We start from the raw sequence: 23,052 nt of genomic DNA, 5'->3' as shown, positions 1-23,052 counted from the left end.
TGACTGAGGCAGCCAGTCCTAAAATTGTGCCAAACAGCAAGTTTTTTTATTGTTCCATGAGAAAAAAGCACTGCCTAGTAAGCACTGTAAATAAACACTTACTAATCCACAGCCCTCATAACGGTCTCAAAGATATCATCAGATTTATCTGGTAATGAGTGGGTTGTACTTATGTCCTGCTCAGCCTAGCTGACATATGTTTGCATGATTATGGTGCATAAGTTGATGCATCTCCCCTCCCGACCTGCTCTTGAGTTAGTGCAGAAGGCCTGAGAGATATGATAAAGAGATTTGTAAGACGCTACCCCCGTTACACAATTTTTCTCAGGCCTATAAACACAATGCCCCTCAGGCCTACAAGCACAGTGTTTCCATCTTGTTCACCTCGCTGGCTCTTTTCTCAAATGGCCAAAAGAAGCCAAGGGTGCTATTTCTATTTTGGCCCATTTTCACAATTCCACAATTCATCTTTGCAGAAATTACTTTCAAGAAAGGCCAAAACATCATCATAACTGTGGTACATTTGTTGACATGACATATATGCTCCAGGAACAACACAGAGACTTATCTGTACTTAAATCTAGAGTTTAAAATACAAAAAGAGCTTCTACTTGGAATAAGCAGGGAGAGTGGACTCAGGAGATCGAAAATATTTTACAAAATATCTAAAAAAGGTCAAAGGGGCTAATTATAGACTGAAAGTCCTAGATTAAAATAAATTAAGAGTACGGTTGAGTGTAATAGCTTAAAAATGTTTTAAATTGATGATGTTTTTAATCCTTTTAACAATATTCAAGATATAGAGACTTCTGAATAGAGAATCAATTAATTGAAACAGACCGTTTGATCTGATTCACAGAAATTAATCAAACTTAGCAACTCTAATGGAGATCGACTGATGATTGGTTTTACCAATGTTTTTAACGGATATTAAAATGTTCTGCTTGATCGGTTATAATTTTTTTTAATAGCTAATATCCAACCATCTGGTGGGTGTTTATATAATATATACACTCACAGAGCACTTTATTAGGAACACTATGGTCCTAATAAAGTGCCCGACTTGGTCTTCTTTTGTTGTAGCCCATCTGCCAAGTTTCAACATGCTGTGCATTCTGAGATGTTATTCTGCTCACTACATTTGTACAGAGTGAATAAAAGAGTTACTGTAGCCTTTCTGTCAGCTCAAACCAGTCTGGCCATTCTCCGTTGACCTCTCTCATCAACAAGGCATTTCCGCTTGCAGATGTTTCCCTGGATGTTTTTTTTACATTTGAATTTATGCATTTTTCAGACACATTTATCAAAGAGACTTACAGTGCATTCAATGCATACATGTGATCAGCTTGTGTGTTCCCTGGGGATCAAACCCATTATATTGGTGTTGCTAGCACTATGCTCTACCAGTTGAGCTACAGAAACCCTGGAGATCAGCAGTTACAGAAATACTCAAACCAGCCCATCTGGCATGCCATGGTCGAAATCAGTAAGACCATTCTGATGGTTGATGTGAACATTAACTGAAGCTACGCATATGCATACTGTATATGCAATATTTTATGCATTGCACTGCTACCACACAATTGGATGATTGGATAATCTCATGAGTAAGTAGGTATACAGGTGGTCCAAATCAGGGTTGGGGAGCAACAATAAATGTAACGGGATTACGTATTTAAAATACAAAATATAAGTAACTGTATTCCACTACAGTTACAATTTAAATCATTGGTAGTTAGAATACAGTTACATTCAAAATGTATTTTGTTCCTAATAAAGTGCTCAGTGAGTGTACACTATATGGTATTACTTATTATTATCATTTATAGGCTATAATGCTATTATGTGTTTATAGTTGTAGTATACTTATTTTTAAGTTACCATTGTGCAAAATATATAACAATGATTAAATTTCAGTTTTGCATATGTGTTATATAAAGAAAAAAATCAATATCAGTCAAACTCTTGTGCCATTTTCGCAACTGAAGTTTAAATAAGATATGCTTAAAACATCTAGAGCTCTAATATTTGCTAGTCTCAGGTGAAATTAGTCTAATGATAGAGTCTTTAGAAAACTTTGTCTCAATATTCTCAGTTGCTCCATTTTATATTACCAGCAAAAATCATTACGGATATATTTTGAAAGTTCAATACATCGCCCATCCCTTGTTGAGCAGGTGCCACAAACACAATATTTGCAGTTTAGTGATGCACAGCTCAGGTGGTGAACAAGGATTTTCTACTCCATCAAACTGAAAAGAACTGCCAGAACACTGAATCACAACTTGATTCATGTAACAGCAGGGTGACAATCAAAAGCAGGCCGTTTCAGGAGAAAAGTATTTAATCAGTTAAAATAGGAGGGAACACCCAGTTGCCATTAGCCAAAACAACAATTTATCCCCTCTGTGAAACTGCAAAACAAGGATATTAAGATGACAAATGCTTCCCCAATGACCACAAAAGGCACAAATTATCTCAGAGAATGAAAACAAATATTTAGAAAAAGTTAAAAGCTCCAGATAATCAGCTGTGTGCAGGGACGCAAGAATCAGATCTGCATGACTTTAGAGACAGCAGCAGCGTTTATTTACGTACCGTTTGGCTCTCAGGGAAATCCATTTTTATCAACTTGTGGGCACATTCTTCGAAGTCCAAGCTGTAAAAATAAAACACAAAAACGTGAGCTTTTAAATTTCATCTGCTAATATATTTCATCAGATTTGTAATGAGCATTGTTGCAAGCTGTCAAATGTATAATCCTCATAACAATAATTAATAAAGTACTATATTGTAGCTTTTTGGTAGAAACAATGGCTGCTTTGATAAAAAAAAAATATAAAAACTTTTAATGCCATTATAGAACAAATACATAATTATCAATGTACTTATAGAGTATCATCAATAAGCTGAACAATATCCATATACAATGTTTGCAGCCATATTGTCCAGCCCTAGCATCCATCAAGTTCCAAATATGAAAAATCTACTTGATCATCAAAAATAGTTAATTATTAAATGTAATATAATAGATAAAATTGGACATAATTTTTAGTTGAATTTACAACAAATAAAAACCATATCATGATAAACACCGATCGGCCACAACATTAAAACGACTGAAAGGTGAAGTGAATAACATTTATTATCTCGTTACAAAGGCACCTGTAAAGGGGTGGGATATATTAGGCAGCAGGATCTGAGAGACTTTGATTAGGGCCAAATTGTGATAGTTAGATGACTAGGTCAGAGCATCTCCAAACCGGCAAGTCTTGTGGGGTGTTCCCAGTATGCAGTGGTTAGTAACTACCAAAAGTTGTCCAAAGAAGGACAACCGGTGAACCAGCAAAAGGGTCATGAGTGCCCAAGGCTCACTGATAGGGAGCGAAGGCTAGCCTGTATGGTCCAATCCCATAGAAGAGCTACTGTAGCAGAAACTGCTGAAAAATTTAATGCTGGCCATGATAGAAAGATGTCAGAACACACAGTGCATCATGTGGTTATTACTTTCCATGCCTCGACGGGTCAGAACTATTTTGGCAGCACGAGGGGGACCTACACGATATTAGGCAGGTGTTTCTTCCCCTCCCCTTTTCTGCACAATTTGGAATGCCGAATTCCCAATGCCCTCCAAGTCCTCATGGTGGCATAGAAACTTGCATCAATCCGGGTGGCGGAGGACGAATCTCAGTTGCCTCTGCGTCTGAGACCATCAATCAGCGCATTTTATCACGTGGCCTGTTGAGCGCATTACCACAGAGACGTAGTGCATGTGGAGGCTTCACGCTATTCTCCGCGGCATCCACACACAACTAACCACATGCCCCACAGAGAGCGAGACCAACACATTATAGTGACCACAAGGAGGTTACACCAACCGGGCCAATTTGGTTGCTTAGGAGACCTGGCTGGAGTCACTCAGCATGCCCTGGATTCAAACTCGTGACTCCAGGTGTGGTAGTCAGCGTCAATACTCGATGAGCTACCCAGGCCCTCAGGCAGGTGGTTTTAATATTGTGGTTGATCGGTGTGTACCATTATCATATTAAATTATTTATACTGTGATATAAGTTTTTGTTCATACCGCCCACCCCTAGTTAAGTGAGAACCCATATTATGCATACATTTTAATATTTAATATGCATGTCAAACTGCACCACATATTAAATTAAACGTAATGCATATAAAATATGACTGCATTAAAATGAAGTGAAACACCCATTACTGCATTCTTCTGTTGAAGGTTACCACGGGTAACACCATGACAACTCCACCGTGGAAACTTTCTGTATACTATCCCAAAACTTTCTGGATGGAATTAAAACGCAACTATTAAAAAACATGTCTGACATACAGAGGAATGAGGCTTTCTATCATGTATATAGACTGACCCTTGCCTTTCCTGGGATTTTGTTGGCTCTCTAGTGCTTCATATAAGATCAACTCAAGATTATTTGAACTCAAGAATTTGTCTGCCTATTTAGACAAATTTTTTTAGCACGATGGCAAAAAACAACAACAAAAAACACCCTTTTCAACTGATTTGTGAGTTTGCAGTCAGAATTAAATGTGATATGAATGAAAAACTGATCATTTTTAATGAATGAATGGCATTGCCTCGTTCCTTTAGTATCTGATTACTTTGTCAATTTCCAACCTTTAGGCTTTAAGTTTATATACACTCTGTGTAAAGCAAACTTAGCAGCTTCACATCTCTTTCAGGCATTTCTGTCACCATTCTGCATATATTGGTTAGTTTCACAGACTGCTGACAAAAACACAGACACGTGAAACCCGCAGCCACTACCTCCCTGCTGTGCCCTGTGTGCATATACCAACCCTGGATGAGAAACAAACTTAGTTAAATACTTTGGTTGGGCTTTATGGGCTGGCAGTGTGGTTGTGTCTTGCCAATCTGACCAAACTAGCATTCTGAGTCTCTGCGCCCAATTTCTTCCTGTTCTAAATAAAGTTTACTCTGCTCTATTTTAATGTTGCAATGCGGTGTCGTGACCACTCCAAAGAGCAAGAGCAGACAAAGAAGGGGGAGGTTGAGACTAGGCTTGACACTAGAGGTTCCACGGTGCACAGTTAGCCCTCAGGACAATTTCATATAATGTCACTCAACATAGTCCCTATCCACATCACTAGACAAGCAGAGTTCAGCAGTACACAGTCAACACAGCACACCACTGAATCAAACAACTTTGTTTAGTTCAAACAGTGGTCACCCAATATGGCTATTTTTTAAAGACCAATGCTGATATCTAGAGAGCAGTGTCAATATAATGCTGATACAAAATGTACAGTATTATATATATAAAAAAAAAAATAAGATTATAAAACTATATTTTTGTTTCTAATTTAGTACTGCCCTAATTAAGCTATGGTATCGAGATCCAGCTAATTAAGGGACTTATACACAGCTATTACAAAAGGTGCAAACATTTATTAATGCTCAAGAAGGCAACACACTATAGTAAGAACCAAGGACATGAAAACTTGAACAGGATCATACGTGTCAATTCAGTTATTATTTTGTCTTTGTCATTTTTTTATTTATTTAGTATTGCCCTTCAGAAGCTACATAATAGATATTTAAATATATCCCACAAAACAATGAAATACTTTAGTCAAATAGCTTCATCAGGGCTATACTAAATAAATAAACATGCAATTTTTATGATCCCTCTTTTTTAAATGATAAACATCTTGCAGATTCTGCAAGGGGGGAGCAAACTTAAGCATTCAAATGTATAATACAATTTTATGATAGCAAACAGTAGGTAAGATAAGTACACAATATTGGAGAATTTAAAGGAATCTTCAAGGTTCTGGCTATCGACAGCATCTGTAGCATAATGTTAAATAAGCAGGAAGTAATTAGTACTAGAGGCCGACTGATAAGCATGGCTCCAGACTAAAGAATTATACTTGGGAGCCATTGGCTCCTAAACTGAAACATTAAGGAGCCAAATGGCTGTTTTTAGACACCAAATCATATAATTGCTCGATTTAGATTGTTGTTCAAAAACAAGATAGAAAGCCAAAGGAAGTCAGCTGATAACCAGTATATATAGTTAAGATAAGTTTGAATTACCTTTTGTCACATAATGTTCACACCCCTATCATAATTTATATAAATGCAAATGTGTGTTTTATTTTTATTTATTTATATATATAATAAACGGTTTTAAAATATTGCCTTATTCTTTACTGTTACCAGATGGACAATCACAGAGACTACAAGAGTGCAAGTTGAATGACATCCCAGATGCAGTTTGTGCTACTCCAATCCCAATCAATAATTACCAGAAGAAAATAAAAGTGGTACACAATACAGGACTTTTAATTATAAAGAAGCCCAAAATACACATGGGACTCTTATTTTAAAATGTATGCACTCCCATTTGTGAACACACTGACGGCTGATTCGCTGAAAAGTTAATCTGATTCAAACTGCTATCCTGAGCTCCTTAGTTCACACCCTCAGTTTTTTTCGGGGTAAGTCATGAAAAACACTGTTCAAAAGAATAATCTGGTCACAGCTCTCTTGCGCTGGGTTAGTTGTTGCGTGCAGTGTGTTCGTCATCACAACAGAACAGTTGAAAAGTGGTGAGACACACTGATGCACGCTCTAAAGATGTATTCAATAACTCACAAGATATCTCATGAAACCGCATATGAACGCAACAATCCAACTGTCGCCAATGGCGACTAGATTTTAAATTGTCACAATCGATTATGTTTTGTCGCGACTATTCTAGTCACAGTCTGGAGCCCAGGATAAGGTTTCTTTTTATGGCTGATGCCAGGCTAATATCCAGGGTGGCTGAAAGGCTGATATATCATGCAATTAAATATAAAAGTAAATGACATACATAAACTGGCTACAAAATGTATACATTTTTACTTATCATTGCATGTACTCAACCTTTCACACAAACCCTTGAAAAATAAACATGAATCTTTCAAATTTTTATTTTGTGTGTTTTAGATGGTAGATAGCAGTTTCTCCTTGTTTGTTTAGTCTTCCCATTTTATTAATTGATTTCACATTAAGAAATTGTTAATACATTTAGAATGAAATAAAAACAGTGCACACAGTAGTCAAGCAAACACGGAGGGTTTATGTTTATGTATTATTAATCACATTTTCTCACAAATAAGACTTATTGTACATACAGTGCACAGTTTCCTCAGCCTGGATCACCTGTTTGGAGTCTCATGTACAGACCGTCATGCTACATACGTGAGCCAGTGTGACAGTTATTTTATATGATATTTGCCATTATCAAATGTGCTTAAGCGGAATATACAGTGATGTGAAAAATGTGCTGCCTTCCTGATTTCTCCTATTTTTGTGTATTTTTCATACTAATTTGTTTTAGAACTTCAAACAAGATATAGAAATCAAAGGCAACCAGAGTAAAATACACAAAATTTTCAAATATATATTTATTATTGACACCTATATCACCCATGTCAAAAACTAACTGCCCCCTTAAACTTAAAAGTCGGTTGCCTCACCTTTAGCAGCAACAACTGCAACCAAATGCTCCTGATAACTGGAGATCAGCGTTGTGAAAGACAGTTCTTCTAAGAACTGCTTTAATTCAGCAACATTGGAGGGCATATGAGCATGAACTGCCCATTTTAAGGTCCTACCACAGCATCTCAATCGGGTTCAAGTCAGGACTTTGACAAGGCCACTCCAAAGCTTTGATTTTGCTTCTTTTGAGCAACTGATCGTGGACTTGCTCCTATGCTTTGGATCATTGTCTGGCTGCATAGTCCATTTGCGCTAGAGCTCCAACACATGGACAGATGGTCGGACGTTCTCTATTAGGATTTTCTGGTAGAGAGCAGAATTAATATCTTTCTCAATTATTGCAAGTCACCCAGGCCCTGAAGCAGCAAAGCATCCCCACACCATCACACTACCACCACACCATCACACTACCACCACTATGCTTGATCGTAGGAACGACATTCTTTTTGTGGAAATTTGTGATTGATTTACACCAGATGTAACAGGTCCCCTGTCTTCCGAACAGTTCCACTTTCGACTCATCAGTCCACAGAACATTCTCCCAAATTTGAGGATCGCCAAGGTGTGCTTTTGTTATTGATGCGAGAGAGGCCTGCAGTTCCTCTGATGTTGTCCTTGGCTTTTTTGTGACTTCCTGAAAGACTTGTCTCTGTGCTTTTGGAGGAATTTTTGAAGGTCGGCCACTGCTGGGAAGGTTCATTACTGTGCCACGTTTTCTCAATTTTTAGATAAATGGCTCTCACTGTGGTTCTTTGGCATCCCAGAGCATTTGAAATAGCTTTGTAACCCTTCCCAGACTGATGTATTTCAATCACCTTTTCCCTCATCATTTCTGGAATTTCTTTTGACCTTGGCATAGTGTGCTACTGGGTGAGACCTTTTAGCCAACTTCATGCTGCTGAAAAAGATATATTTAGGTGTTGATTTGATTGAACAGGGCTGAAACCCATTATGAATGCAGTTTCATAGATACTGGGATTTAGTAACTATGGGAGCAAATACTATTTAATACAGGCCCAGTTGGTTTTTGAAAAAACTTTTGCTTCAAATGTATATTATGTTAACTCAGATTGCCTTTGTTTTACGCTAGATTTTGTTTGAATATTTGAAACTCTATATGAGATATACACAAAGACAGAAGAAATCAGAATGTTGCCCCCATTCTGATTTTTTCTATCTTTGTGTATATCTCATATAGAGTTTCAAATACTTTTCCACAGCACTGTATAGGAGCACTCCATAGGGAGAAAACTGATTCACACAAGTTTTGTGATGTTTGTAAATTCAATTGGTTTAAACATGATATCCACATATTTTCAGACAATATATGACAGGTTTATTGATTTTTGCCTTTTTAATTATTAGACAAGACCATTAACGGTTACAGAAAATTGTGGAGAAGAGAGAATGAAACACCCTAGCACTTTAAACATCATGAGCTCATACTGTCTCATACATAATGTTTGTTGTCACTCTGATCTGCAGGACCATTCAAATGAGACTGTTGCACACAGGTCTATTACTGTGGTAACTTGATGGCACTAAAAACAAAAAACTAACTGTGATTGGTCATTTACATGTCTCAGCTGGCTCTCCTTCACGTGCAAGTACACGATTCCCGGTGCATCACACCTTGAGGAACTAATCGCCAAACTGTACAGATGCAGATAATTAAAAATTCTGAATATCAGGCGATTTTATAGCGGTCTAATTTTAAAAAGCGAAAACCACAATTACAGTAATACAATTATGATGACGTAATCTGGGCCAGGGTTTTGGAGGGTTAAAAGCAGAAATGTGAAGCCTGTACTATTGTTTAAATGTTTAGAAAAATGCTTCCTTAAAAATGCCTATTACAAACATGGAATAGACACTTCTGTTAATTGCTCAACAGCCAAACTATTGTCCAATGCTGATATGCCACTTCACCTTTAAGAATTACAAAAAACTTGAGGGCACATCTACTGGACATGTTACAGAGAAGTCAAAATGGTCAAATATTGGTAAATTAATGTATTAAATGTTGCGAACATGATGCACAATGCAAGGATGTTGCAAAAATACTTTAAAAAAAAGAACCCCTAATAAGGGCAGAGCTACAGCTTAGCAGTTAGTGCAAGCTATGATTTAAGATCAAATCTGCCTTGCATCCCTTTCCACATTCTGCTACTCACTCTCTCCCAACCATTTCCCATCCTCTCTATTTAGAATATACTGTATAAAAAATGTTTATTTTTAAAAAAGTCATTTTAAATGAGAATCCAAGGTTTGTGCCACCAACTAGTGCATTTCGTCTAAGAAGAAAAAAAAATACAAATAAACTGGGCTAATCTAATTTCCTACTGGGTCATGTTATTTTTCCAGCCCATACACTAGCCTCCCCTCAGGGAGGGTGATTTTGTGGAGCCAATCAGTTTCATCCCAGCCTCAAAAGGCAGTTTGTAGAAAGTGAGACCCTTTGTAGTGCCTCTCTATACTTTGTCTTCTGTCTGCACACCGGGGCAGTTACAGATACAACTACACTGAACATTGTGTTTAGGTAGAGTGCTGTAAGAGAGCAGATTTGTTTTACGAGATTCCAGCTGTCAGCAGGCAAATTTAAAAGGCATTTAAAGAATAGGTCACAAAAGCATAAAAGTTCTGTCATAATTTATTGGCTCTGATGCCATTCCAGGTGACCAGAGGGTGATTAAATTATGACAGAATCTTATTTTTTGCACGAACAATCCCTTAAAGGAAGTCAGTCAAACTGGTAAAGCTGATAAAATATTTAAAGGCATGTCACGCATGCAGTGATTCTGTGAATGAATGTGGACTCATTACAACCTGCATGTTGCACGATATGCGGTACGGTAAAGCTGTGATCGCATACAGAGTGCATGCACTTAAAAAAATTTGGTTAATTTAATCTAGCATGCATGGAAACCATTGTTTCAATCGCTCTAAGCTGAGCTTGATTCAGAAACAGCCTCTGCTGCATTTTTGACGTGCGAGTGCTTGGCATTCCCAATGCGGTTAAGGTTTTGCACTTTAAAACATTCTCTTAAATACAGGCCATTTAAAAAGCCTTAGGTCATTAGAAGTGGAAAGGAGAAGCACAAACAGCGCGCTCTATTGCTGCATGCTATTCCAGCACTGCAAAACACACAGCTGAGGCATGGTGCGTGCAGGGACCCGGTGGCCGCTAAGGCTGTGTGAAATGAAAATACAATATATTCATGATTTTGATGGTGATATAAAATTAAGCAACTTCGCAAATATCAGCGAGCGTGTTGACATGCACACCAATATGTTGAAAACAACCAAAAACCAGCTTATATAAAAAAAATTTGATAACGCAAATAAATAAATACATTTAATGAATTGGATAATCCTGCGTTTTTGATGTCAAAACTTAAACAATCATGCATTTATTCCACACAACAAATGAGTACATTGGATAAGGTGGTATGAATGTTGGTTTAGGTGTTTACATGCAGATAATAGGCAAAAATCTAAGTGTGCCGATCACTTTTGCTCAACCCGTTTAGGATCAGAGGAAAGTCATTTAAGGCGTTTACATGACCACATACGTTATCGTATTATTAAGCATAATCAATGCAAGATAGTTAAATTATTTTAATGTTCTTTTTTGGCCATTAAGTATTCCAAAGTCTCATTATATTGGTTTTGTGATTCTTCCTTGTTTTGCATATTTTAACAGTGTCTCTGTTAAAGGTAGGTAAATACTGTTGTTTATTACTGTGTACACTGGTGCATATAAACATTCTGAATGCACTTCGCAACAATTAAAAAAAAGTCAAGCTTTCACAATTTCAAAGTAAACATGTATCTATTGCAATGTATATTGAAAAATATCATAAAAAGACTAAAAGATTCATTTATCTTGCTGAGCACTTTCCTGCTCCTATTCCAAGATGAAGACAGTCATATTAAGGAATTGGTCCATGTGATGACAAAGAACGTCTCCGGTTGCCATTTTGCCCCCACTCTCAGCAATCAGCCCTGGAATTGTTGTTTAAACAATTCTCAAAACCCTCTTGATATCAAAGGATATTTAATTTTGGAATCATTCACCATAGCAATTTCTGTGCACACACTGTCTGCTCCTTGGCGGCAAAATCAAATTAAAAAACGAATATGAAACGTTATGAATTTAATCAGTGGGCTATGGCCCCATGGGCTTCAAGAATTTTGGTCCTGAAAACAAACAGGCCTAAAAAAAAAAAAATCACTTGAGTTCTAATCAAACCATGAAGCCTCATAGGGCTGCGGTCTCATCCCTACACATGGGGATTTTAATATAGGTTGTTTTTCAATTCAAGCCAAAGTGAGCCTTTGCACAGACTATTTCTGGAGCTGCTCCCATTCTGCTGACGGAAGCACAGTAAGACGACACAGCATCCTTTGATCACATGACATACACACTCACCTTGACTGGATGGCGAGGTAAATCGTTCGGCGGAATGCAACCAGGTTCACCTCTGTCTGGTCAAAAATGGTAACTTTCTCTTCTTCTACATAAAAGAGAAGACAGACAGTACAATTTAATAAGAAAGAGAGACAAAAAGATAATGAAGCATCACTGAAGGAATAGTTTATCATAAAAATGTAATCTATCATCATTTAAAACATGTACAACTTTCTATGATCCGTGGAACACAAATTGGTCGCTCTTTTCCATATAATGAAAATGAAGGCGATTGGGGCTGTCAAGAAAGCACCAAAAAAGTATAAAATAAAGTTGTTTATATGACAAGTTCTCTCTATTCCAAGTCTTCTGAAGCCAAATTATAGCTATGACAGCTTTCAGGGAATAATGACATAAATTTTAGTCTGTTCCTCAAATAATGCTTTTGAAGACTTAGTATATTTGTGTACCCTTCCACCAGCATTGCATGAAAAAGAGTAGCAAGGATATTCTTAAAATTGCCTTTTGTGTTCCCCAGAAGAAAGTCATGAGGGATTGGAATGAAATGAGTAAATGATACTTGAATTCCAATTTTTGGGTGAAAAATCCCTTTCAATTTTTCTGCCATACAATATGTCTCCACCCAGAGGTCCATAGCACTTGTTCTTTGTGAAGTTATTTTTACACTTCACGTGCTGCTGGTGATGAATACGTTTTCTTTGCTGAGGCAATTAACACAGCTAAGCACTGTCTGATCACAGGAACGGGACAGAGGCACAGTGAACAACTCTCACTGTCTGCCCTCAATGACAGGGACCATAGACGTGACATATTAGTCTGTAATTACAATAGAACGGTTGCGGAGACCACCAAATTTTAATCCTTCAGTTTCAGGGGTCAAACCCAAAAGACGACGATACGATGAGCGGTATTTAAGTTTAGGATTTACATGGACGTGATCAGCTGATGCGCCACGAACTTTATGTGTCGTTTGTTAGGAGATTTTAGCAAATGACAGCAAGCGACCAGCTAAACTCGGCAGACACCAAGCATGGTGAGGTAGCGGGAGTTCTTCCAAAGAAAACTTCAAGCCTTTCCAAGTCAGAAAAAGATTTGTCAGAGAATTTGTCAAATTAAATGTAAAGGCCACTTAAGCTTCATATCACATTGTGCTGCGTGTTGCCAAGGTGGTGAAAGCACATAACATTGGAGAGACATTGATTCTGCCGGCAGCCAAAGATGTGTGTTCCTTGATGGTAGGAGAGACAGCGGCTTCTATGTTTGATTCTCTTTCACTCTCTGACAACACGATAGGTTGGCGCATCTCTGACATGGCACAGGATGTGAAGCAGCAAGTGTTAGACACACACACACACCTCCTCTTCCTCTCTGTAACAGATCTTCTGACTATTTTGACTGAGATGGACCGTTATTGGAATTTGAAATTATATTCTTTTTTGCTAGGAACTAGCCTCGTTTTTGTTCCATTTTTTCTCCACCATTGCAAAAATTACATGATATAAAAAGTTGAGAATTCAGTTAATAACATCTGCATTTTTCTTGTTAAACAATAAATGGCAAATGGTCTGCACTTATATAGCGCCTTTTTTTTTTTTAACCTTAGAGGTTACCAAAGCTCTTTACACTGTGTCCCAATCACCCATTCACACTCATACACCAATGGTGACAGAGCTGCCATGCAAGGCGCTAGCCTGCCATTGGGAGCAACTTGGGGTTCAGTGTCTTGCCCAAGGACACTTCGGCATGTGAAGTTGTGTTGGCCGGGAATCGAACCACCAACCCTGTGATTGTTAGCCAATCTGCTCTACCACCTGCCCCACAACTAGTGTTGGGGGCACAATCATGTACGTTGTGTTACAATGGAGGCCCACTGTCTTTGAATTTGAAAACCCCTGGGCTAAAGGCTTGACATCATTGTTTGGAATTTTCCAAGCTGCTTAAAAGGCACAGTTATCTTTGTGTACTTCTGACCCTCTGTAATTGTGATAGTCAATTAAAAGTGGAAAAATGTGTCTGTAAACAATTGTTGGAAAAATTACACCTGTCATGCAAAAAGTAGATGTCCTAAAAAACTTGCCAAAAATATAGTTTGCTAATATTAAATCTGTGGAGTGGTTAAATGAGTTTTAATGACTTCAACCTAAGTGTATGTAAACTTCTGACTTCAACTGTATTTTGTTATATTATAATAAGAGCATTCTAGTTATCTCATCATTACTGATAGGCTTATGTAATTGACACATCTCACTATCATTAGCCATAACTGTAATCTGAAATTATTTTTAAATGAATTGTGCAGCACTAAAAAATAATTATATATTATTTACACACACACACACACACACACACACACACACACACACACACACACACACACACACACACACACACATACATACATACATATATATATATATATATACACACACTCACCTAAAGGATTATTAGGAACACCATACTAATACTGTGTTTGACCCCCTTTCGCCTTCAGAACTGCCTTAATTCTACGTGGCATTGATTCAACAAGGTGCTGAAAGCATTCTTTAGAAATGTTGGCCCATATTGATAGGATAGCATCTTGCAGTTGATGGAGATTTGTGGGATGCACATTCAAGTGTGTCTGTGTGCTAGTGTCTTTGGAGTGCAGGGTTTTGGAAAGAGGGGTGTGGCTAATTCAACGGCTGGTGGAAGTTCCAGAACGGCTAACATCGCTTAAAGTACCTTTAAAAGCAAAGACTCAACCACATTTTAATACTGAATATTAGAACAATTGTGCCCATTTTCCTCCAAGGATGTAGTTAAGCATGTGGCACATGCAGAGTAATAAATAAAAAGACCTACCATCTCCAGCTGCCGCCTCAACATCTTCATCATCATCGTCATCATCATCTCCGCTGCCATCTGCATCATTGCCAGAATCGCTGCTTCCTTCATCCAGAATTTCTGAGGAATGAATATAGCAAATAAATTTGAAAAATGTCAGCTTGTCATCAAATTACATTATTTAAATAAACTCATTATTACTTTATAACTGTCTTTAAGGTTCAAATAATATTTGCAAGTTGAAACAGCTTGCAAAAGGTGAGTATTATTGTCAGTTTTCATTTACTCCAGCAATGTAAAAGTCCTTATCAATTAGAAAGTCATTATACTTCGGATTCATCAGTATTTGACTTCAGCAAAAAGTGACAAGCATAACACAAAAACACACATGAGCCTTTGCAAAGGTCTCCCACTGGTGCATTAGGCCTCCAAAACATTATCAATTTCTCCACTGATGAACAGTTTCATTAGCTTTGCTTCTCAAAAAGTAAATGGTGTTATATTCTCCACATCAGATAACAAGTATGACCAATTGTCGCAATCAAGGGCCACATTTCAACTTCCTGTACCACATGGCCATCTCCAGTCCATTGTACAATTAGCACACAATTAAAATTCAAACGTGCTAGCAGAGATAGTGCATCAGAGGGCATCTCTATTAATAGGCAGTAATGAGAAGAACCGAGAAACATCCCATACTGGAAACGATTCATTAACTCACCCCGTTTAATTGCTTTGTACTTCTCTTCATTCTCCAGGAAGTTGGGATCCAACTTGAAGACATCTGCAAATGCAATATTGTTGATTTAAAGCAGACAGTTCATTTGCAATTACACTTTTCGCAACAATCAAGTCAGTGCCAATGAGATGTAATCAGAGGCAATTGCCTGTAAAGAAGAATTTGCTGTGTATTAGGCATAATACAAAAAGAGCTTAATGTGATAATGGCTGTTTGTGCTCCCTGAGGACCCGCTTGTATGGATTTTCAATTAGCGCACTTTGTCTCAGAAGCCCCTGAAAAGATGCTTATCCGTAAACTGCATAAACATCAGCATAGACAGTAGTTAAATATGAGAACTGAGAGAGAAAAGCCCTCAGTTACACACAAACAGAGCAGGGATCGCAGTCTCCGGTTTGAGAATATAGGGTTATTTCTCTGCTTCTTGGGTGGCCTTAAATAGAAGGAAGTCATCCATTATGATCGTCTCAGGCTAATTAAGTGCTAAACATGAGATATTGAGGGCTGACAGGTTAGGTGAGTGAGATACTGAGTCTTATGGGGCTTTTCTATGGCACGGTACGGCTCAAAACTGCTCATTTTTGGGGGGTTTTCCCCTGTGGATTATTGTACCACCTCAGTTGAGATTCCAAGCGAGACGAGCAAATACCCTGCAGATCACTGATTGGTCAGAGAGAATAGTCACTATCAGCGTCACTGGATTTGCGACACCAACCCGCTAGTTTTAAAGTTGGCAACAGCGATAGCAACGAATGAAACGACGTGAAACAAAAAAAGTATTTCAGGAAGTGTCTCAGTTGTTGGCCGCACAGGCTACCACCGGACCTACCAACAGTGTAGGGAAAAGTAAAAAAATAAAATAAATTTAAGTGACAACATAACCATCAAGGACCAAAACAGCAGGTACGTTTTGTTACGTTAACTCTATATTCTGCTTGAAAGGTTCAATTTATTAGTTGACCAGCTACTGGAAAGCAGGCCAATTTAACTGTTACACTTGTGTAAAATCACAATGAAACAACTGCTTAATGCAACACAATGAGCTAGTAGCTAACAGCTAGCGTCATGTTATTGTTTATGGTCTGTAATTTTTGCGTCACGTTTAAGATGATATCACGGCAGTAGAGGCAGTGCAACTATCAGCCAATAATCCCACCCATGTTGAGGCAGCACTAAACTGCAGTGCAAAAGCAAGCACAGAAAAGTAAAGTGAAGTGAACGAGTCGAACCGTAACGTGCAGTGGAAAAGTGCCATTACACTAAGCACCTTCAGTAGGAATGATGAAGGTAGGAGATGTTTTATAAACAAAAGGAATTTTAAACAGTTATCAAAGGCTTGCGTTCATTCATGACTAGGGCTATTATTTTGATAATCGACTAATCTAACAATTATTAGGATGATGATTTGACTATTCAGGCGATTATTGCAACAATTAATCATTAGTTCTTAACAAACTAATCAGTTTGTGCCTCGACTTAAAAGGTTGTATTAAACGTGCTTACAAACAATAAAGATTTCACAATAAAGAAAAATAAAAGTTCAGTTTGTTATTCAAGTTTAATGTTGACTTTTCAGCTGAGCCCTCACCGCTGTTGGAGGGTAGTGATGCTGAGGAGATATGGTGGGAAGCTGCTGCCATCTGTCGGGAGATGAAGGAGCCTGCTGCCGTCTGGCAGTTTCGGAGTGTGTGCTTATTTATACAACCCACTTCCTTATTATTGGAACTCTAATAAAGGATGCATTAAAAGATATAATGCCGGGTGTTTCCTTTTTAGACGCTCTGACAGGCAAGTTTTGCTGAAGCGGAACATCAGGTACGGCTCTGCTTTAGTCAACGTCAAGATGGCAATGCTTTATATTTACTTATTTTGTATTTTTGTATTATAATTCCCCTCATACTTTGCAATGTACGTCACCATAATCTGTTTGAAAAGTTTGGAGTGCATCTGGGCTGTGGGCGGTTTTTTTCCTCTGCTCAATCAAGCGTGAGCTGTAGCTGCTCACCCGCATCATCATTAGCATTTGAAATTATCTTATGTTGCGTTAAATGAGATCATATGTCTATTAGGCACCGGAAATTTGTGTCGACAATTTTTTTTAACAACAAAAATATCAAATCGGTATTTTACTGAAATCTTGAATCAGTAGTAAACTGAAATGTAAAATTGATGGTTTATAAAAATGTCAAATCAGCAATTTACCAAAATGTCAAATCAGTAGTTTACCGAATTCTAAAACTCGTAATTCACTACAATTGTAAATTAGTAGTTTTCAAAAATATCAAATCAGCAGGATACTCAAATGTGAAATTGGTGATTTATTAAAATCGAAGTTCAGCATTTCACGGAAATGTCAAATCAGTAGTTTACTTAACTCAAATCGGTGGTTTACTGACCCTTAATTCAGTAGTTTACTGAAATCTAAAATCTGTAATTTACTAACATTGTAAATTTGTAGTTTACTAAAATTTTAAATCAGCAGTATTCTGAAATGTCAAATTGGTGGTTTATTAAAATCTAAGTTCAGCAGTTTACTGAAGTCTCAAATCAGTATGTTACTGAAATCTCAAATAAGTGGTTTCCTGAATTAATAATGATCTCATTCTTTACAAGGAGAGCGGAATATTAACCCATTAGAAATGTCATCAATGTGTGTGGCTCATCTTACTTAAGATATCCTCAGTATTGTAATCGTCTTCTAGAGGAAGCATATGCGTGAACTGGTCCTCCTCCTCCACCAGGTCAAGTCCATCAGGGATGATGGGGTGGTCCTTAAACCCGTCCTTCCTGATGGCAAACATCACCTCAATCATGTACTGCACACGCTTATCAATCTCTGACTCATGCAAGACGTTCCTCAGGCGCTCAAAGATGGCTGAAAAAAAAAAAAAAGGACACCACTTTAAGACTATAACAAATAGAGAAGGCAGATGTTAAATTAAGTAATTAATTCGATAATTATGTTAACAAATTAGAGAACTCCAGGAACATCCAGAAATTGGTTAGGAATGTACCATTGATGCCTCGGGGGGAAACCTCTGTTAGCTTGAGACCACACTCTTTTAGAAAGCTGATGGCCACTTCAACACTGTCATCGGTGGGTCTTTCCAACAGCAGTGTTAACATCTCCAGACACAGGACTTCATGGGCCTTAGAGACAAAGAGAACACAATGATACACAAAAATGGGTTGTTCTCCCACAAATGAACATTTCTTTAATTGAATACTAGAAGATAAGTTAAGCAGAATGTTCACTACACTCTTTTCCATAGAATTTAATGAGAACTGATGCTGTCAAGCTCCAAAAATGGCAAAAAAGTACTGAAGCTATGAGTGTAGTATAGACTGAAATTTGCATCGTTATTCAGTGAAAATCTCAGTTCAAAGGGAAATCTTCTGTTCCCGCTACCTCATCTTTCAGGTAAATTTATCTAGTTTTTTTTTTTACTTTGAACAAAGGGACATACCACATTCTGGTTGATGAGATGAGCCACAAACTTTGATGCTGTGAGACATTGTTGCTAAAATAAATAAAATACAAAAATTTTAAATTACATTAAAAAGAGTTGTTTAAATTGGATCTCCATTTAGAAACAGTTAGCCACATCCTAAAGGCTTACTTTATCATTCCTCCTGTAGCCTTTCCGGAAATTTAGAACAAGCCTCTTGAGGATAAGTTCTCCAATCTGAGGGAACTTGGAGTTGATGATGGCTACCACAGCAGCATAAACATGTGTGAAGGTGGGAGAAGCAGCCTGGGCCTGAAGTATAGACCTGGCCATAAGACCCCTAAAGAGGCACAACACCAGGCCCATCAATATTTTGAGCCAAAACACAAAAACTTACATAGTAAAACACAACAGCTGCTGTCTTTACCTGCCCCTCACAATATTCTCCTGCAGCAGCTCTTGAATAATGTTGGCAATGTTGGAAACATTGACTTTGTTGATCAGACCATTGATGGATTTCTTGAGGGCTTCCCAGCTCATTCTCTGATACTCCAAACTGTTGAATAGAAAAAGAAAAAAAAAGATTCAGACTTGCACTCCCTGGAAATACCAGTGCTTTCAAGGCTGTGAAAGAATAGTGTTAAAGGAATAGTTCACCCAAAAATCATTATTTACTCACCCTTATGCCATCCTAGATGTGTAGGACTTTCTTTCTTCTGCTGAGACTTTAAGAAGAATATTTCATTCTTCACAATGCAAATGAAAGGGTACCAAAAATTTGAAGACTTAAATATTGACCTGTTTCTCACCCACACCTATCATATCGCTTCTGAAGATATGGATTTACTGGAGTTGTATGGATTACTTTTATGCTGTTTCTCTATGTTTTTTGGAGCTTAAATATGTTGGTTCCCATTCTCTTGCATTGTGAAGAACCAGAGCTGAAATATTATTCTAAAAAAAATAATAATTTCTGTTCTGCAGATGAAAGTCACATCTGGGATGGCATCAGGGTCAGTAAATGAGAGAATTTTCTTTTATGGGTTAACTATTCCTTCAAAAGTGCACTTAGTACCATTTTATGTCGTCTTGGTATGAAACACCATACACAAAGGCAGCAAATTTATCGCTAGTCTTTGTACTGTGAATTTACCAGTGGGCTTTCCTACTGCTGTCACTCTAATGTTATTGGTGGGCTTCACCTCTGGCCATATCTTTTGAAAATACAATCACAGATAGATACTACAGCAGTACTCAGTGCATTAAAGAACTAACCCAAAATTGACAATATATAAATGTATGAAATCTATGAATCAACCTAATTTAGACTGCCAACAATTTCAAAAACATCATTCTATTTAGACATAAAAAAAAAAAAATTAAAAATCACTTCTCTTTTCCCTAAATGTAAATTCTGCTGGGGAGAGTGTTTTGATATGAACAGTAGCAGTGCTCATTGCAGTCATATTATTAACTACATTAGATGAACCAGATATCAATGTATTTGACAGTTTCTTTTCCACACAACATTTTTATATGATATTAATGTTACAGACAAACCATATAAAACAGAGTAAAGGCTTACAGAAACTTCAACTTCTGTGTTGCCAAACTCGACTTGGAGATGGATGACATAAGCTCCCCTGTCAAGTCTCGACTCCTATTGGTTTTTGCTGCCAAAAGTCATTCATATGCATAGTTAACTTTTCTCAATTTTGTCATGTCGCTCGCCACATCTAATTGCCAGATGTCACCATCGCTTGAGTCCCTGGAAGTTGCCAGCTGGTCTACGTCCAGGACCAGTGATGCAAACTTCATCACCAGAACATTTATCTAGCACTGAATGCGTGCAGACCAATTTTTCGGGAGTGGCATCAAGACAAGCACTATGAATATTTTTTCTCTTCCTTATTCAGCCTTTGGTGGATTACAGTATCTAACTTTAATGTTTGCAATATTTGTTTTGCAAAATCTCTATTTCTCGATAAAAAAAAAAGAAGGAAATCATGTCAAAACACAAATTCGAATTAATAGGAAAAATTTGAAAATCCGCCCAGCCCTAAATTGAAGATGGAGGAACAAAGATCACCTTTGTAACATAGTCACTCCTTGTTAAATCACTTCCACTTTTCTGTCCAAGATGGATTTGGAAAGTGAAATTATCACAATTTATCTTAAAGTGGACATTCAAAAGGTTTATTAGATTTTTATTTATTTTTTTACGGCCACTTTCATCCTTAGTCTAACTTTAAGGCTTCTGTATGTAAATGACCTCTACAATTACTGGCTAACCTTTTGGTATGTGAAATTATAAAAAGAAATGCCCCTGGCAAGTTGCTGAGTACTGAATAGACATTGATATATAAATATTGATTTGTTAGAAAAATCTAAATATTATATGTGAATAATTGTGATGTGTCAGTTTATTAAGAGTATTTATGGCAATTCTCTGGATCAACGAATTAACATTAATTTAAAATTATTATATAAAAAATACGCAAACAGCATAATTATCGAGCCCTGAATCCGTGCAGCCAGATTTTTCTAACCATGCATACACTGAACGCGCAGAATATGCATGCACCTGGAATTATTTGCACTAATTAGTTTGCCCACGAGGTGGCAAAACTCACAATTGAGTCGTTGCTTTCATGAAGAAGTGCAAAATGATGTAAACGGCACTAAAGAACAGGAGACGAATGTGGAAAACAATCACAGATGATGTGCATGTCAAGAGTGCGTGTGTGAAGTGGTCAGGAATACCTGCTTTGTATAACAAGACTCTGGTCTAAACTCTAATGGGTCTAAACTTCTGAAGATAAATAGTCCAGTCTCTCATAGTAGTCATTGCTCACATGCGCCAACTGTCTGTGTATGCGTGCACATTCAAAAGAAGTGTACTTTGAAAGGCTAGTGTTTGACTGTACACAGACGCGACATATAACAGAAGTAAATAGTCTGCACTTATATAGCGCCTTTTTAACCTTAGCGTTATTCAAAGCATTCTCATTCACCCATCGTGTGGGCTGGGAATGGAACAGCCAACCCTGCGATTAGTGGACAACCCACTCCACCACCTGAGCCACAGCCGCCCCAAGTCAAAACTGAAGTGCTGCATTGCCATTGTCATGACATAGGGCACATCTTGTTTTCAGTTAAACACAACAATCAACATATAGGAAATGTGCAATGTAAAGGTGAATATAGATCTGTAAATATATACAATAAAGCCAAGACCAATTACAGTTCAGCGTACAAATATATTTAAGAAAGACCCATCGATATTCTGTATGCAAATACTGTATTACGGTGATTCCATCGCAGTTAGTACAATTGTGAATGTTGATCATTGTCAATATAAATCAATGGGAGATTTCATAAACTTCTTAAAAAGTACCAAGCTGACAAAACTCAAAAATAGATGGCACACCTAAGGCTGAAATTATCTACAAAAGAAAATTAAAATGTTAGAAAAGCTGTTTGGGCTGAATTAACTGCAAAAGTTTGATATTATGGTCAGGGGTTAACAACAAGCCCTAACAGGTATATTTTAGAAATATCAATACAGTGCTGCCTTTGCAAACACTATAATGAACAGAATGGGAAAAGAACTATATAGGCCCCATGATGCTATCGCTCCTTAAAATACAAGGTCTGGCAGGTCAGTCTGTTAACATAGCAGCAATGTTACATTTCTACACTTCTTTTTAATCACCCTATAATAGATACTGGACAGTGAAGATTTTAAAGGTCATTTAAAGCTGCCTGTTCCTCAGTGGGTACTTTGGCATGAAATACCCTGGAAAATGCTGATGGGGAGGTCTTTTGGGGCAATGCTAATTTTCATGGAGGACAGCTATATTCCAATCAAATTTCCTGCCCTTATTTGCACTTGAGAGTAATCTCTGATGCATTGTCTCTTATCACCTATCTCACAGCGTCTGGCCTCAAGCACAGGACAACTGCTATACATATCTTCCAACCCTGAGGGGCACCTCTATTTTCTTGGCTGGTGACCTCCATTCCTCTAAATGAGGAATTGAATCGACCACTTCAT

At 37.6% G+C, this 23,052-nt stretch overlaps 1 protein-coding gene across 1 annotated transcript in view; it reads right to left on the bottom strand.

Moving 5' to 3' along the window:
* Positions 1-23,052, bottom strand: part of cwc22 (CWC22 spliceosome associated protein homolog) — a 58,236-nt gene that overhangs the window by 14,302 nt on the left and 20,882 nt on the right. The window contains exons 7-15 of the mRNA XM_052142603.1: positions 19,423-19,551; positions 19,167-19,335; positions 19,014-19,067; positions 18,561-18,696; positions 18,215-18,421; positions 15,529-15,591; positions 14,826-14,927; positions 11,985-12,069; positions 2,599-2,659 (exon numbers count right to left, since the gene is read on the bottom strand). Of these exons, the coding sequence (XP_051998563.1) occupies positions 2,599-2,659; positions 11,985-12,069; positions 14,826-14,927; positions 15,529-15,591; positions 18,215-18,421; positions 18,561-18,696; positions 19,014-19,067; positions 19,167-19,335; positions 19,423-19,551 (1,006 nt within the window). The remainder of the gene's footprint in view (positions 1-2,598; positions 2,660-11,984; positions 12,070-14,825; positions 14,928-15,528; positions 15,592-18,214; positions 18,422-18,560; positions 18,697-19,013; positions 19,068-19,166; positions 19,336-19,422; positions 19,552-23,052) is intronic.

Source organism: Xyrauchen texanus, chromosome 14 (assembly GCF_025860055.1).
Source record: "Xyrauchen texanus isolate HMW12.3.18 chromosome 14, RBS_HiC_50CHRs, whole genome shotgun sequence".
Classification (NCBI taxonomy): domain Eukaryota; kingdom Metazoa; phylum Chordata; class Actinopteri; order Cypriniformes; family Catostomidae; genus Xyrauchen; species Xyrauchen texanus.
Note: the sequence above shows the minus strand (reverse complement) of the source record. Positions and strands in the feature narration are given on the sequence as shown.